Source organism: Natrix helvetica (assembly GCF_964273705.1).
Source record: "Natrix helvetica genome assembly, chromosome: 6".
NCBI classification, from domain to species: domain Eukaryota; kingdom Metazoa; phylum Chordata; class Lepidosauria; order Squamata; family Natricidae; genus Natrix; species Natrix helvetica.
Genome location: NC_138553.1, coordinates 12,213,104 through 12,228,923, shown reverse-complemented (window position 1 = coordinate 12,228,923; position 15,820 = coordinate 12,213,104). Strand labels below are relative to the sequence as shown.

The following is a 15,820-nucleotide window of genomic DNA, read 5'->3' as shown; positions in this document are numbered from 1 at the left end:
GAGCCGTGAGAGTGAACCAATGGCACGATATGGAACCATATCTGCCGGTAAAGCAGCCCTCAGCCAGCTGATTTTTGACCTTCCGGAGAGCCGGGAGAAGCAATTTTTGCCATCCCCAGGCATCACAAAAGCCTCCCGAGCCTGGGGAGGGCGAAAAACAGACCCAATGTGCACATACCTGCGCATGCATGCGTGAAACCGCCCCCTCACGTGGTGGTGGGAGTTTTTGCCCTCCCCAGGCTCCGGAGGCTTTCCTGAAGCTTGGGGAGGTGAAAACGGCCTCCCCTGGCCCTCTTTGGACTCCCCAGGCTTCAGGAAAGCCTCCAGAGCCCGGGGAGGGCGAAAAACAGGCCCAATGGGTCAACCGGAAGTTCGTCCCAAACTTCCGGTTGAATGGTTGGGCTGTTTTTCGCCCTCCCCAGGCTTCGGGAAAGCCTTCAGAGGGTGAAAACTCCCCCCCCCCCACACACATGGGGGGGTTACGTGCGCATGCGCAGGTGGGTGGTTACGCGTGTGCTCCCAATGGCACGCGCATGCACATTTTTGGCACACCTTCAGAAAAAGGTTAGTCATCACTGGCATAGAGGATAATTTGATTTATGATTTACTCGTCACATTCACATGGTCGCCCATCTCTCCAACAAGCAAGTCTTGGCGGTCCTAAAACGCTACCAGAACTTGAAATATTTTGACATTTCTGTACTCCAGTTAAATCATACAAGCATAAATCGTACAGGAGCTGTGGTGGCTCAGTGGTTAGAATCCAGTATCGCAAGCTAACTTTGCCGACTGTCAGTAGTTCGATTCTCACCTGCTCGAGGTTGACTCAGCCTTCCATCCTTTCTGTGGTCGGTAAAACAAGGACTCAGATTGTTGGGGGCGATATGTTGATTATGTAAACATCTTAAAAGGTAACGGTTCCCCTCACACATGTGTGCTAATTGTTCCCAACTCTAGGGGGCGGTGCTCATCTCCGTTTCAAAGCCGAAGAGCCAGCACTGTCAGAAGACGTCTCCGTGGTCATGTGGCCAGCATGACTAAACGCCAAAGGCGCACAGAACGCTGTTACCTTCCCACCAAAGGTGTTCCTATTTTTCTACTTGCATTTTTTTGGCATGCTTTCAAACTGCTAGGTTGGCAGAAACTGGGACAAATAACAGGAGGTCACTCTGTTATGCAGAGTTAGGGATTCGAACTGCCAAACTGCTGACCTTTCTGATCAACAAGCTCAGCGTCTTAGCCACTGAGCCACCGCGTCCCGTTAAAGAGCATAGAGAGGGCTTAAAGCACCGTGAAGCGGAATATAAGTCTATGTGCTATTGCTATAAATGCTACAAAATATTTGCATGGGGACCGATAACCATTACCGCGGGCAGATGGGAGAGGAACAGAAGCTAAAGAAAGTTGGACACGCAGAGAGCTCCCCAAAAGATCTCAAGACAATATGCCCCTAACTCAAGCGAATGGGAACTGATCTGTTTCTTTATAATGAAGCACTTAGCATTCATTCAAGGGCAATCCCCCATGCAGGAAAACAATAGGAAAAAAAAGTAGAAAAGAATAGTGAGATCAGGAGAGAGTCTACATTTATGGGAACCTTTACCTTGTGAGCCAATGTAAGTTGTTTGGATAAGGAAGGCACCCATGATGCAACCAGATCCATTGAAGAAAGCCAAGATTTGCATGGCAACCCCACGAATTTGGCCTGGCAGAAATCGGAATGTGATGAAGACACCTTTGCAATGGAAGAGGAAAAAATAATTATGAAGAGGAACTATCCTGAGGATGGAGAGAGACAGGCTAAACCAGTGGTTAGGGAGGTGGATTGGGAGATGGGAAGGAAGCAGGGGTGGGATTCAGCCCAATGGTGAAATTCATTTTTTTTTACTACCGGTTCTGTGGGCCTGGCTTGGTGGGCCTGGCAGGGGAAGGATACTGCAAAATCTCCATTCCCACACCAGTCTGGGGCCAGCGAGAGGTGATATTTGCCGGTTTTCCGAACTACTTAAAATGTCCACTACCGGTTCTCCAGAACCTATCAGAACTTGCTGAATTTCACCCCTGATTCAGCCGGTTCAGACCGATTCAAACTGGATACTAATTTTACATCTGGTTCTGCAACCCAACAAGACAGACACAGACTTCAGAGGATAATCAGAACTGCTGAAAAAACAATTACTGCCAACTTGCCTTCCATTGAGGACCTGTACACTGCATGAGTCAAAAAGAGGACCGTGAAAATATTTACAGACCCCTCACATCCTGGATATAAATTGTTTCAACTCCTACCCTCCTTCTCATCGTTCCTATCACCCATCTCGTCCCACTTATGACTGCAAGACTGTATCTTTGTTGCTTGTATCCTTACAATTTATATTGATATTGTTTCCTGATTGCTTATTTGTACCCTATGACTATCATTAAGTGTTGTATCTTATGATTCTTGATGAATGTGTCTTGTCTTTTTATGTACACTGAGAGCACCAAAGACAAATTCCTTGTGGGTCCAATCACACTTGGCCAATAAAGAATTCTATTCTATTCTATTCTATTCTATTCTATTCTATTCTATTCTATTCTATTCTATTCTATTCTATTATTATTCCACTCCACTCCACTCCATTCCATTCCATTATTTGTTTCTGTTTCTTTTCTATTGCATTCCATTCCTTTCCTTTCCTTTCATTCCATTCCATTATTTGTTTCTGTTTCTATTCTATTCTATTCTATTCTATTCATTCTATTCTATTCTATTCCATTCCTATTCCATTATTTGTTTCTGTTTTAATTCTATTCTATTCCATACCATTCCATTATTTGTTTCTGTTTTTATTCTATTCTATTCTATTCCCTTCCCTTCCCTATTCTATTCTATTCTTTTATCATCCAGAGAAATATAATATTCTGCCTTTTTAATATTTCTCAAAATATTTCATTCTTTTAGGAGATGGGTGGGCGCTAACTTTCTACACCAGGGTGAGGAGAACAGTAAAAGAATCCCTCAACCGTCCCTGGTCAAAACAGAGTGTCATTCTGGGTTTAAATCAGTCGATTTGAAGATGAGGAAACGGAACAGAAAACAAGGGCTCTTACAGATGGGTGTCACCAGAGTTTCTGCTATGCCAAGCAGGAGATATTGTGGAGCCAGATGGAGACACGGCATGGAAGAAACAAGGAGAGCTTTTCCGGAAAGAGTCTGTTCAACCAGAGGGAAATGCTTCCGACGGAGTTCAAAGAAACCAGCAACCACCATGGAAAGAGTTGCAGAGGTGTTACCTACAACTGAGCATCAAACACAAAGAACAATTAATTTTGGATAGAAATATATACTTTGTGAAGTGTAATAAAAATTGCACGTGCCATGCTCCATGAAAACTGGCCTTTTAAAAATTCCAAAACATTTCCCCAAAACTTTCGTGTGGAAAAGAGAGAGGCCTGGTTTTCTAGACCTCAAGTTTTTAAATCACCACTGCTTTTACGGGTTTCTAAGACTCTTCTTCTAGAACTCAGGGGTGAGCTCAGGAATTCTGGGAGTTGAAGTCCACACGTCATAAAAGGGCCAAATTGCCAACTTATGAGATTATCTGCCAACAAACTCATCTTATGACAGCGGTGAGTTTCACGTTTTGTTACTACCGGTTCGCCGTGCACATTCGCGCCTGCCCCTTCCATGCATGCTCATGGCCTCAAAACGTGCCTAAGTAGGATGACATAGAACTGGGGGTGGGGGGGTGGGGAAGGGACACCCACGATTTTCGGGTGAACCGGTCTGAACCGGCTGAATACTACCTCTGCTTATGAACGAGAAGGAAAATAAACATGTCTCAGGACCAATGTGATTTGGTCACTGTGATCAAAGGTTTAGTCTTCTGAGCGTTCAGATTCGTGCTGGAGTCCATCCTCAGGGAACTTTCCATTCATCAAAATGAGAAGTTGACAGAGATGTTGATAATGGGCTCCAGCACGAGTTCAAAAGCTTGGAAGAAGGTCCCAGTGATTGACCCAGATTGGATCCCGCAAACTCATCTTCTCTCTCTTGATTTTTGACGTCTATTGTCCCTGCCTTTTCCAGCCCTTTCCCATCCCTCTCACACCAATTCTTTTACCTCTACCCATTATATGTTAAGATTATGAATTAAAATATCATTTTAGGCTAGTGCAATGCATGATTTTAGGCCTCCAGGATAAAGGTTACAACCATGAACAGCTTGCCTCCAGAAGTTGTGAATGCCCCAACACTGGAAGTCTTTAAGAAGATGTTGGATAGCCATCTGTCTGAAACGGTATAGGGTTTCCTGCCTAGGCAGGGGGTTGGACTAGAAGACCTCCAAGGTCCCTTCCAACTCTATTATTGTATTGTATTGTATTGTATGAAATTATTTTCCAAGTAGCAAATCCAGGGCAGACTAGCAGGAACAGGTGTTTTGCACCTTGCTACACATATGTGGGTTTTAACATGCACAGGTTTCCACGGATTTTTCTATTTAATTCAGACAGCAGCCATTCCAGGACCATCTTGCTTTTAGCCATGCACTCATCCTTTTAGAAAGGAATGTACATTCTGCCGTTTTGTACAGGTAGTTCTCGACTTACAAAACTTCATTTAGAGACCATTTGAATTTCCAGTGACACTCACTAAAGTGATTGACGACCAGTTTTTTCACAGGTACAACTGTTGTGGCATCTCCATGGTCATGTGATCAAAATTCAGATGCTTGGTAGATGACTCATATTAGTGACGATTGCAATGTCCGGTGTGTGTGTGTCATGTGATCCCCTTTTGTGACCTTCTGATGAGCGAATGCAACGGGAGAGCCAGGCTCCCTTAACAACCGTGTGACTTAACTTAACAACTGTGGTGATTCACTTAACAACCGTGGCAAGGAAAGTCGTAAAATGGGGCAGAACTCACTGAACAAATGCTTTGTTTAGCAACAGTCATCTGGGACTCAAATCGGGCTGTACGTCGAGGTATATTGTCAATCTCGACAATATCAGTGGACTTCAACTCCCAAAATTCCCCAGCTAGCATTGCTATTTGAGAAACACCACCCTGCAGCATCGCATTCAGACACACTTATAAATCACTCCGTGTACCCTGCCAATGAGACCAGAGAAAGAAGAATCTGGACATCCGATATCTCTTCTGTGACACCAAGTGAAACACCAAATCTTTCTTGCAGTGCCATTAGAGTCTAAGCAAGGGGTGTCAAACTCAAGGCCCGAGGGCCAGATCCGGCCCGCAATGTGGTTGGATTTGGCCCGCGGGCCTGCCCTGGAAAATGTAAGGGGCAATCCAGCGTCGCTTCTGTTCTGACCTAGGCTTCCGGATAAAGCATCAATCACAATCTTAGTCCCAAAAATCTTCTTTTATTTATACAGCTGTAAATTATTATCAGTCAGCAAGGCTTCACAAACAGTCTGTGAAGGTTCCGACAGATGTCTGCTCGAGTTGCCACAGTCTTTCAGGGGAATGTTGATAAATACCCAACTTGTCTCCCTTGGAATGCTGCCAGAGACCTAATTGCCAAATTCAGAGCAAGGCCAAATTTAGCACAGAGTCAAACAGAACTTTTCAAAGCTTGAACTGAACAGATGAACTAATTGCTCCCTGCAAAAGCTCATGTCCCGTTCGCTTCTCTTTTATGTCTTATGGGAGGGGCCAGTCATCTCCAAGCCTTACTCCCAAGTCGACTCTGCTTTCATAATTGTTCTTGCCTTCTGGCAGCTCTGCGCATGCGCACACTGGAAACGGGCTCCTGCTGTTCTTCTGCATCGCTGATATCAGACTCCAGAGGCAGCAAATAACTACCAGATGGGCTTGGTCCCCTCTCTGCCTCTGACGCAGAGCCCTCGTCTGAGCCTTCCCCAGACTCCAGGACTGGCCCATGTTCCTCCCCAACCTCCAAATCTGCTGCCAGCCACACCCAGCCAATCAACCATGCCTACCCAGTCGACCACGACCCCTCCCCCCGGCCCCCTTAGGTCAACCACAGCCTTGATGCTCAATGAAATTGGGTTTGACACCCCTGCTCTAGGCCAACATGTAACTGAAAGAATTGTCAGCAACATTATCCAAATCTTCTTTTCTGCAGCTCAGCTGAGACATTATTTTATTTTAAATCCTGAGTAATTGCCACCTGCTGTTTCATGTGCTTCTACTTTGCGCAAAGCTTAACAACAAACTTAATTAGGCTAATTCTAGTCAGATTAATATTTCCTGTCTTTTCGGCACTAGCTGTGCCACATGCTACGTGCTTGCCAAATTAAACGGAGGGATACGGGAAATGTTGATTTCTAACTAAGATGCACTGCAGGATGGGAGGCAGCTCAAGCAGGGTGAGCACTCCAGTTCATGCAAACGGGAAGTCATCTCCAAAGCAGAAATCGGGAGCTGCTGTTCTACTTTGCAAGTAGCCAATACCGCAGCTGGGAATGAGCGAAGAGGGGCATATCCCAAAAGCAGGATTTCAGGAAATAGCCCAAATCTGAATGGAGAGGATCAGGACTGAGTCTTGCAATGAATACCAAACACAGGTCAGGGCTGATAGTTGGAGAAGATAGCAACATGGTGATGGACAACAGGAAAAAGCTGAACAGTTTAATGCCTGTTGCATTTGTCTTTTCAGAGGGATGCTGTCAGTGGTGGGTTACAGCCGGTACGCCCCGGTACGGTGCACTAGGTACCGTTGGTACAGTGCTTCGGAGGACCCACCAACCCACCCACCGGCGTTCCTTACCCGTATTTGACCCAACCGGGCCATTTGCGCACACAAACGCAGCATACGGCGGCTGCGTGACGCTCCGCCAAGCAGCTAGAGCATCGCAGGGCGATGATGCACAAGCATGCACAGCGCGCATGTACGTGGTGGATGCCCGGCCCCATCGCAGCATACTGGTTGCGATGGGATCCGGAACCCACCACTGGACGCTGTGTCTCAGTGGTTAAGACGCTGAGTCTTAGATCACCAAATAGCTTGGCAATTCAAGACCTGAGTGACATGGGACAGAGTGAGCTACCATTACCTGTCCCAGCTCCTGCCAATCTAGCAGTTCGAAAGTATGCCAAGGCAAGAAGATGAATATGTACTGCATAAAAACATGCAGGAAGGTAGAAGCCTTCCGTGTTCTGCCCTATGTTCTGTGCTGTACTGTGATGTCATGCCAGCCACATGACTGTCGAAATATCTCCAGACAACGCCGGTTCTTTGGCTTTGGAGACGAATACTGCTTTGGAGTATTCATCTTTTTTGGAGATGAATAAGGTGAAGGTAAAGTTTCCCCTCCCACATATGTGCTAGTCGTTCCTGACTCTAGGGGGCGGTGCTCATTTCCGTTTCAAAGCTGAAGAGCCAGCACTATCTGAAGACGTCTCTGTGGTCATGTGGCTGGCCATATGACCACAGTTCTGGATTCTTCAGGAAAAACAAAATCCAATTGCCTCTGGGAAAAGCACCTCTGGGATTCCTAATGGTTGCTTCTCAAAAGCTTAGCTGGATCTGATCTGCTTAGCCAATTTCCTTTAGCTTTCAAGGTGCTGCCACCTATGTGGACAGATGCTGAAGTACCTTGTTTTCATTTTGCATTTGTCAGACCATTGTAGATTTGATTTCCTACCTTTTACCATCGCTATCCAGTCTGGGATCCCTGCTCAGTCAAAATATTTCTCCTATGAGTTTTGATGGTAAGGTTATGCATGTGTGGAAGGAGAATTCTGGGTTTGGGACTTCATATGTCAATTGGTTTCACATAAGACCCTGATTTGATTTATGAGATTGCAATTAACTTCGGAATGTTTTATTGCTGGCTTTGGGCCATAAAAAAAGGGCACCTTGTTACGTGGATTATTCTATTTTGAATTTGCAAGCAATAGTATAAAGTGAAGCGATATTTCTGCACATCATAGGCTACTTAACAAATGGCCACGAGCGCTTTGAAAAAGTTGACCAAATGCATGCTCAATAAATAAAAACACCCAAATACTTTCTTAATACGAAATATACATCGTTTAACTACCAGAAGCTATTTAATAATGAAGCTCCCCTAATGATGCACAGCTACAAAATTTGTGCCAAATTTCAAGTTTGTAGGCTTTACAATTCTGAAGATTTCATGATGAGTGAGTGATATTACACACACACACACACACACACACTATATATATATATATATATATATATATATATATATATATATATATATATATATATATATATATATATATATATATATATATATATATATATATATATATATATATATATATATGACAATTGCATTGTCCCAGGGTCATGTGATCACATTTTGTGGCCCTCTGATAAGCAAAGTCAATGAAGAAACCAGATTCGCTGAAACATTGTGGCAAGACAGATTGTAAACTGGGGCAAAACTCACTTAACAACTGTCTTGCTTAGTAACAGTAATTTCTGGCTTGATTGTGGCCGTAAATCGAGGACTACCGGAAATAATTTGCACCATATTTTTTTTTTAGTACTCACCAATACAGATCATAGGATACCATCCACTTGTTTTGCCGTTCAATAAACAAGCATTGACACACTCCAGAAGGGGCGCCAGAATTAAAAATGGCAAGATGCTTATTAAATTCATGGCAGCGATCGGCAAAAGGAATCCATTCAAATTCAGATTGGAATTCATTGCCTGTATATTATATCCGGATGGGATCTGAATAGCAAAGAGAAATGCTTTAGTCTGGTTGGTGATCCAACTTCCTTCCACTCATGGAAAAGAAAGAAAAGAAAGGGGTTTTATTTTTGTTTGTTGTTTGCCTCCATTTTTGAAGGGATGTGTGTTGCATGCTAAAATTAAAGAGACAAGAGTGTGCGTCTGAACCAAACCGAATCGAATTTAAAACAAAACCATAACGTATTTTTCGGAGTATAAGACGCCCCTTTTTCCCTCAAAAAAGAGGCTGAAAATCTGGGTGTGTCTTTTACACTGGATACAGCATTTGTTGCCTCCCGAACCCCCCCCCCCCCCTTCACCAAAATGGCCGTGCAGAGCCTTTAGGAAGGTTTTAGAGACCTCCTGGGGGCTGGGGAAAGCAGAAATGAGCGAAAAACGGCCCGTTTTTTGCTCAATTTTACCCCCCCCCCAGCCCCCAGGAGCACTCTATACACTTCCTAAAGGCTATCCATGCCCCCCCTTCTTTTTTTTACAAAAAATGGGCCCGCTTTCATAAAAAACAGGCTGTTTTTTGCTCCTTTTTGCCCCCTCCCCCCCCGAGCACTCTGCAAGCCCCCTAAAGACTATTCATGCCTTTTTTGGAAAAAAATGGGCTCGTTTTTGCAAAAAACGGGCCGTTTTGGGAGGTTTGCAGAGTGCAAAAACTTTTTTTTTAATTTGCCTCTTCTAAACCTTGGTACGTCCTATACTTGGGTGCGTCTTATACTCCGAAAAATATGGTAATTAACTCACCTGCATAACACACGATCTATAAAGGACCTGGAAGGCAAATAAAGGAAAGAGACGGATGAGCAATTTTGTGTTTTCCACTTGTGTTTCGGTGTAGCGGCCTCCATAGTTTTCCTTGGCGTGGTCCAGCCAGCTGGCCACGTTCCCACTGAAATAGCGGCACTGGACGCAACACACCTTCAGTGCATTGATGATTATGCCACAGACGGTCAACAGGCAGCTACCTAAGAACAAGACAAGGGAGTTAATACTCTACAACACAGACTTTACAAGATTGAATCTGCCTGCTATAGCAGCTGGCTCTCCTCTCTGAAAGTTTTGGCAGATTTCAACTGGTAAAGAAACTAGGTTAGGGTTTGTGGCTCTAGTGCAGTGATGGCGAACCTATGGCACGCATGTCACAGGTGGCACGCGGAGCCATTTGTCAGGTCACACAAAGCGCTGCCCTGTCAGCTGGCCAGTGCACATGCACGCGCTGGCCAGATGAATTCACCGTTTTTAAAAGCCATTTTTCGCCCTCCCCAGGCTCCAGAGACTTTATAGGAGCCTGGGGAGGGCGAAAAGAGCCCCCCGACCCCCCAGAGGCCCTCTGGAGGCTTCAGGGACCCTCCGAGGGTCGTTTTAAGCATTCTGAATATTCAGGGAAGCCTCCGGACGGTCCCTGAAGCCTCTGGAGGGCCTCCGGTGTGGGGGCGGGGGAGGCTCTTTTCGCACTCCCCAGGCTCCTATAAAGCCTCTGGAGCCTGGGGAGGGTGAAAAAAGCATGTAAAAATGGGGGGTAGCGCCTGTTGTGCACGCATGCGCACTGGGGGGGTAGCGCAATGCATTATGGGTACAGCCCACCCGCACACGACCCCCCTGCGCTCTCCCCACTTGTGGCACTCAAGCCAAAAAAGGTTCGCCATCGCTGCTCTAGTGGCCTAGAAATCTCTCTTCGCCACAAAATCCAACTTAATAATTCAAAGGATTAAAGGCATAGGGCAGAAAACCTGCATTTTACTAAATATACTACAGCTGTCATGGTGGTGAACCTGTGGCACACAGAGCTCTCTCTCCGGGGGCACAAACCATCACTCCAGCTCAGCTTTACCACGCATGCATGCACGCTACCCACCAGCCAGCTGATTTTCAAGTCTCTGTGTCAAGGGTCCTGAGCCCCAGCGCCAACCCGAACCTGGGCGACGTAAAGACTCAGGGAAGATGGAGGAAGAGAAGAAGCCCGTGGGGAAACCAGCAGATGACGGATCACCTATTTGTTTCGAGACCTTCACAAGCCATGGTGGAAGCTGTGGAGTCCGCGGAGAGGGAATGCCAACTCCTGGGAGCCAGGTGCAAAGAGCTGGCTCCTAGGTACCCCTCGCAACCGGACCTAGCTCTGCAAGATGAGTCCGCAGGATTCAGCTCCCCTAAGGAGTTGCTGTTGGAGCCACAGATGGGTGCAGGATCAGCCTTGGCCCACGAGTGGAGGGGACCAAAGCAGATGCCATCTGGGCGCTCTGAAGCACTCTGCCACACATGCATGGGAGACGGGGCGGCACGTCCCCCCCGTGGTGCGTTTTTGCTCCCAGGAGGCTGCAGAGAGGCCTACTAGGTCCAAAACAGAGCGTAGGGGTGTGTGGTGTGCCCCTCTCCCCCCACGGTCCATTTTTGCTCCTAGAAGGCTGCAGGGAGGCTGCTAGGCCCAAAACTGGGCAATTCTGTTATTCTGTTCAAAAATAGCTTGGGGAAAGCCTTCTAAGTCAAGGACCGTCTGTAACAAGGGCATGACTATATGTATCTCCAAAAATGCACCTTACTATATATTGGAATGTTGGAACAAAACTGTAGGAATTGACTAAAGTATTTTTTATAAGCAATATTCCTTTCCTACTTTTGTAACTTTTCCCCTTTAAATCTTGGCTCCAGTGTTCTCCTCTGACCTTGAGTTAATCTATGCTACTTAATTACAGTAGTTTAAAAGGCTATATGGCGCTCTAGATGATTCTCCCCAACCCTACCTCAATCTTTGGTCAACTGCCAATTGTCAAAATTATAGCCGAACACAAAGACATTGCCTTGCTTGACATATGCTGGGCTCACATATGAGAGAGAGAGAGAGAGAGAGAGAGAGAGAGAGAGAGGAGATGGGGGGGGGGTGGGAGAGAGGAAGAGACGTCTTTAAAATAGAACTCGGCAATTTCTTTAAGGTCACTTATGGACTTGAATTATTGGCTTGAGAGAGAATTCTAGCCAAGTCATCTGATTGGAAGCAGCTAAAACAAGGTTTTAAATTCAGCTATTTAGAAATGGGAGTAGCTTTAACCAAAGCGCTGCTTCTCTCATAACCCTGACATCCCTTGTGCCAATCATTCTCTCTCAGACCTAGGGTTTGTGTAGTGCTAAAAGGCACTTGGTTAAAAAAAAACAGAGACCCCGAATTCAAATTGTGCCTTAGGCACAAAGTCAGCCCGATGACTTTGGGCTGGTCCCTCTTTCTCAACGTCAGGCAGAAGCAAACAAGATTCTTATAAGCGAAGTCAATGGGGGAAGTCAGATTCACTTAACAACTGTGTTACTAGCAGTGGCAATAGCAATAGCACATATACTTATATGCCGCTTCATAGTGCTTTACAGCTCTCTCTTAAGTGGTTTACAGACTCAGCATATTGTCTCAACAGGATGGGCCCTCCTTTTACTGACCTCGGAAACATGGAAGGCTGAGTCAACCTTGAGCCGGTAAGGATCGAACTGCTGGCAGTTGGCAGAATTAGCCTGCAATACTGCAATCTAACCACTGCTCTTGCCACCTTAACAACCGCAGTGATTCACTCAATACCATTGGCAAGAAAAGGTTGTAAAATGAGACGAAATTCACTTAACAAATGTTTCACTTAGCAACAGAAATTTTGGGGTGGTTGGCTAATTAAATGGCCAATTTTGAAAAGGTAGTATGTCGTCCCACTTGATTTAATGATGCACATCATGTAACAGCTTACCTTTGGGGGGCTGATAAATCATTTCACTACGCGCCATGTGAATTGTGATCAGTCCCATCAGGACGGAAACGAACGGAATAAGAAAACCGAGATTTTGAGCCACCGACTGCTGGATGTATGAAATGCTGATGAAGACAATGGCTGAACTGAGACTGACCAACCAATAAAACCTGTAAGAGGAAATGGCAACAATCATTATTTTCAGAGACAAATGAAAAGTGTGTGAGAAGTAGCTGGTTCCTTTCAAAAATGGAAACTGCAGTGCAATTCTGAATACGATAAACCCAGGCCGGTGCTCTGCAGGATCCCGGGATCACGTGATCCCCTTTTGTGATCAATGGGGAAGCCAGATTTGCTTAACAACCGTGTTGTCAGGCTTGGGCGCCATCTTTTACAGTGGGAGGGGGAATTGTATAGAGCCCTCATGGCGAAGCTATGGCACACGTGCCCCAGGTGGCATGCAGAGCCATATATGCCGGCATGTGAGCTGGCCAGCTGATTTTTGGCCTTCCGAAGGACCGGGGGGAGGCCTTTTTCACCCTCCTCAGGCTTCAGGAAAGCCCCCGGAGTCTGTGGAGGATGGAAAACGGGCCCAATGGGCCTACCAGAAATGCGGAAACGATCCGTTTCTGGCTTCCAGAGGGCCTCCGGGGAGCTGGGGGAGACCGTTTTCACGGAGGAAATACCAAGCTCAGTTTGGAGATGAACAGTGCGGCGCGCATGTGATGGGAGTGTGGGGGTGTTGTGCGCGCATGTGCATGTGGGGGGGCGCTTTGCATTATGGCTGCACACACGTGCTATCGCACAGGCGCACTTGCATTTTTGGCACCCAACAACAAAAAGGTTAGCCATCACTAGTATAGAGTATGGGAGCTTTGTAGTCATAACAACATTCCTTCTCAGAGAATCAAGGTCATCTCACCCCGGCACCTGGAAGGGTGTCACTGGGAGGAATCTTCTTTTGGGACAGTGACTGATTGGATCATGTGATGGACATGTGGGTGCTGGGTTGAAAGTCTTGAACTTTCAACTGGGTGGGGAAAACCTGGAAGCTTTCAGATTTGGGTTTTCCCAGATGTGCCAACATGGCTCTTCTAATAAATTGCAATTTTGCGTTATCTCTAGCCTTGGATTCTTATTTTCTTGAGGATGCTATTTGGAACCCAGACACATGTTATTAATTGAAGAGCTGCAGTGATTCACTTAACAAATGAGACGAGGAAAGTTGTAAAACGGAGCAAACTCACTTAACAAATTCCTCACAACAACATACATTTGGGGCTCGATTGTGGTCGTAAGTCGAGGACCACCTGAACTCCCACTACAATTTTCACGTGACAATTTCTCCACCGAGGATTTTTGCCAGGTGGCCTTCATTGGACCTCTGTTGGATTTCTTTCTTTTTTTCTTTTTATCACAATGACAGACATAATTCAAAAGTGGTTTTTAAAACCCCAGTAATTTTAGACCAAGAGCATTTCAGGGACGCCAAAGGTCAAGGCAGAATCTTTGTATGGTGGAAGACGAGCGACTGGGGGAATCCCCCGGTGGGTATTAACACTGAACTAAACTATCTTTCATCTTGTTAGAGCAGAATGGCAGTGGCTGAGTCAGAGCCACAGAGCTGCCTAATGGGCCAAAGAGAATACAGACAGCAGTTGAGGAATGGAATAATGATAGATCCAACTGAGGTGAATTGAGCAGTAGAAATAAAATCAACTTGTAATCACTGCGACCAATTCTATGTGGGACAAACTCCATGTCAAGTAAAAACCAGGATCCATGAACAGCGGCAAGTAGTCAAAGCCATGATTGCAAATTCTTAATCCCGTGATGGCAAACCTATGGCACGCATGCCTCTCTGCGGGCACACCAGATGTTCCCCAGCTTAGTTCCACCATGCATGTCCGCGAGGCTCCTGCCGGCCAGCTGATTTTTGGGTTGGTACCATGCATGTGGGAGATATGCGTGCATGTGGGGTGGACGGGAGGGGGTCTTGCGCACATGTGTGGGGGCAGGGGGGTGCTGCATCCCCCCTGCCCCATTTTTCGTCCCAGGAGGCTTCAGGGAGGCCTGTTAGGCCCAAAACGGGTTGTGTGTGTGTGTATGTGTGTGTGCTGCGCCCCCCCATGGCATTCCATTTTTGGTCCCAGGAGGCTTCAGGGAGGCCTTTTAGGCACAAAATAGGGCGGAGGATCACACGGACATGCGTGGGGGGGAGGGGAAATGTGTGGGGGATCATGCACATATGTGCAGGGGGCAAGGCGCATGGGGGAGGGGGTCATGCATGCATTGCATTATGGGTGTGGGCACACACGGGAGCACTGTCGCACATGAGGACAAAAAGGTTAGCCATCACTGCCTTAATCTTTACCCACACTGACACCAAATGTACCACTTCGATTGGAGCAACACAAAAATCATTAGTCGCACTATCACTCTCCATGCTCATGAGTTCATTGAAGGCTGGCACTCCAAAAGCCATTCCAACAACACACATTGACCTACAACCAGCTTATGAACCCCTCAGAATCCCAATCAACCACACAGTCAACCAGAGACAGTACCGACCGTTCCGGTACGGTGCTCCGGAGGGCCCACCCGCCTGCCCAAGCTCCTTACCGATCTTTTAAGTCTTTGGTGCTTCCGCGCACGGTGTGTACAGCGCCTGCGCTCTGCTCTGCTGAGCAGCTGGAGCGTTGCGGAGGCTCACAGAGGCGCTAAGATGCAAGCACATGCGCTGCACGCATCCATGTGGACGCTGCTGGGCCCGTTCCATCCATACCGGTTGGAACGGGATCCAGAACCCACCACTGGCACCGACCTTCAACCAAGACCCTCAACCGACCTTCAAGCTAACCCCTCCAGCAGCTCCTCTCTCAATGACCCTGACTTGAGGTAATCTCCTTATCGCAAGACCCATCAAAAGACTGACTGATGACTCATGCTTGACCCATCACAAGAACCTCACTTGACACACTCACACCTGAAGCCCTTGTAAACAGAAGATCACTGACACTGACATCCCCTAAATTCTAGTGAAGATGTTACCTAGATTGGTAACAAAATGTTTGGAAACCAACCCAGAAGCTTGAAGAACAAATCTTCACCCTCATAAATTCATAGGGCTGGAAGTGACCTTGGAGGTCTTCTAGTCCAACCCTCAGCCCAAGGCAGGAGTTTTTATATCCACTCTGTACAATTAGTTGTCCAGTCTTTTCTTAAGAATGTCCACCACTTGAGCTCCCGGGAGGCATGATGGCTCAGCTGTTAGCATAGCATTTTAGACTTCCATAACACTTCACAGTGTTTTACAGCCGTCTCTAAACATTATAAAGAGTCAGCATATTGCCCTCCCACAATCTGGGCCCTCATTTTACCCACCTCAGGAGGATGGAAGGCTGAGTCAA

At 46.5% G+C, this 15,820-nt stretch overlaps 1 protein-coding gene across 2 annotated transcripts in view; it reads right to left on the bottom strand.

Moving 5' to 3' along the window:
- SLC15A5 (solute carrier family 15 member 5) overlaps nucleotides 1-15,820 on the bottom strand; it is a 49,563-nt gene that overhangs the window by 12,838 nt on the left and 20,905 nt on the right. For both annotated transcript variants that reach the window (XM_081957387.1, XM_081957388.1), the window contains exons 5-9: nucleotides 12,411-12,580; nucleotides 9,439-9,659; nucleotides 8,499-8,685; nucleotides 3,094-3,282; nucleotides 1,604-1,735 (exon numbers count right to left, since the gene is read on the bottom strand). In XM_081957387.1, coding sequence (XP_081813513.1) covers nucleotides 1,604-1,735; nucleotides 3,094-3,282; nucleotides 8,499-8,685; nucleotides 9,439-9,659; nucleotides 12,411-12,580 — 899 coding nt within the window. The remainder of the gene's footprint in view (nucleotides 1-1,603; nucleotides 1,736-3,093; nucleotides 3,283-8,498; nucleotides 8,686-9,438; nucleotides 9,660-12,410; nucleotides 12,581-15,820) is intronic.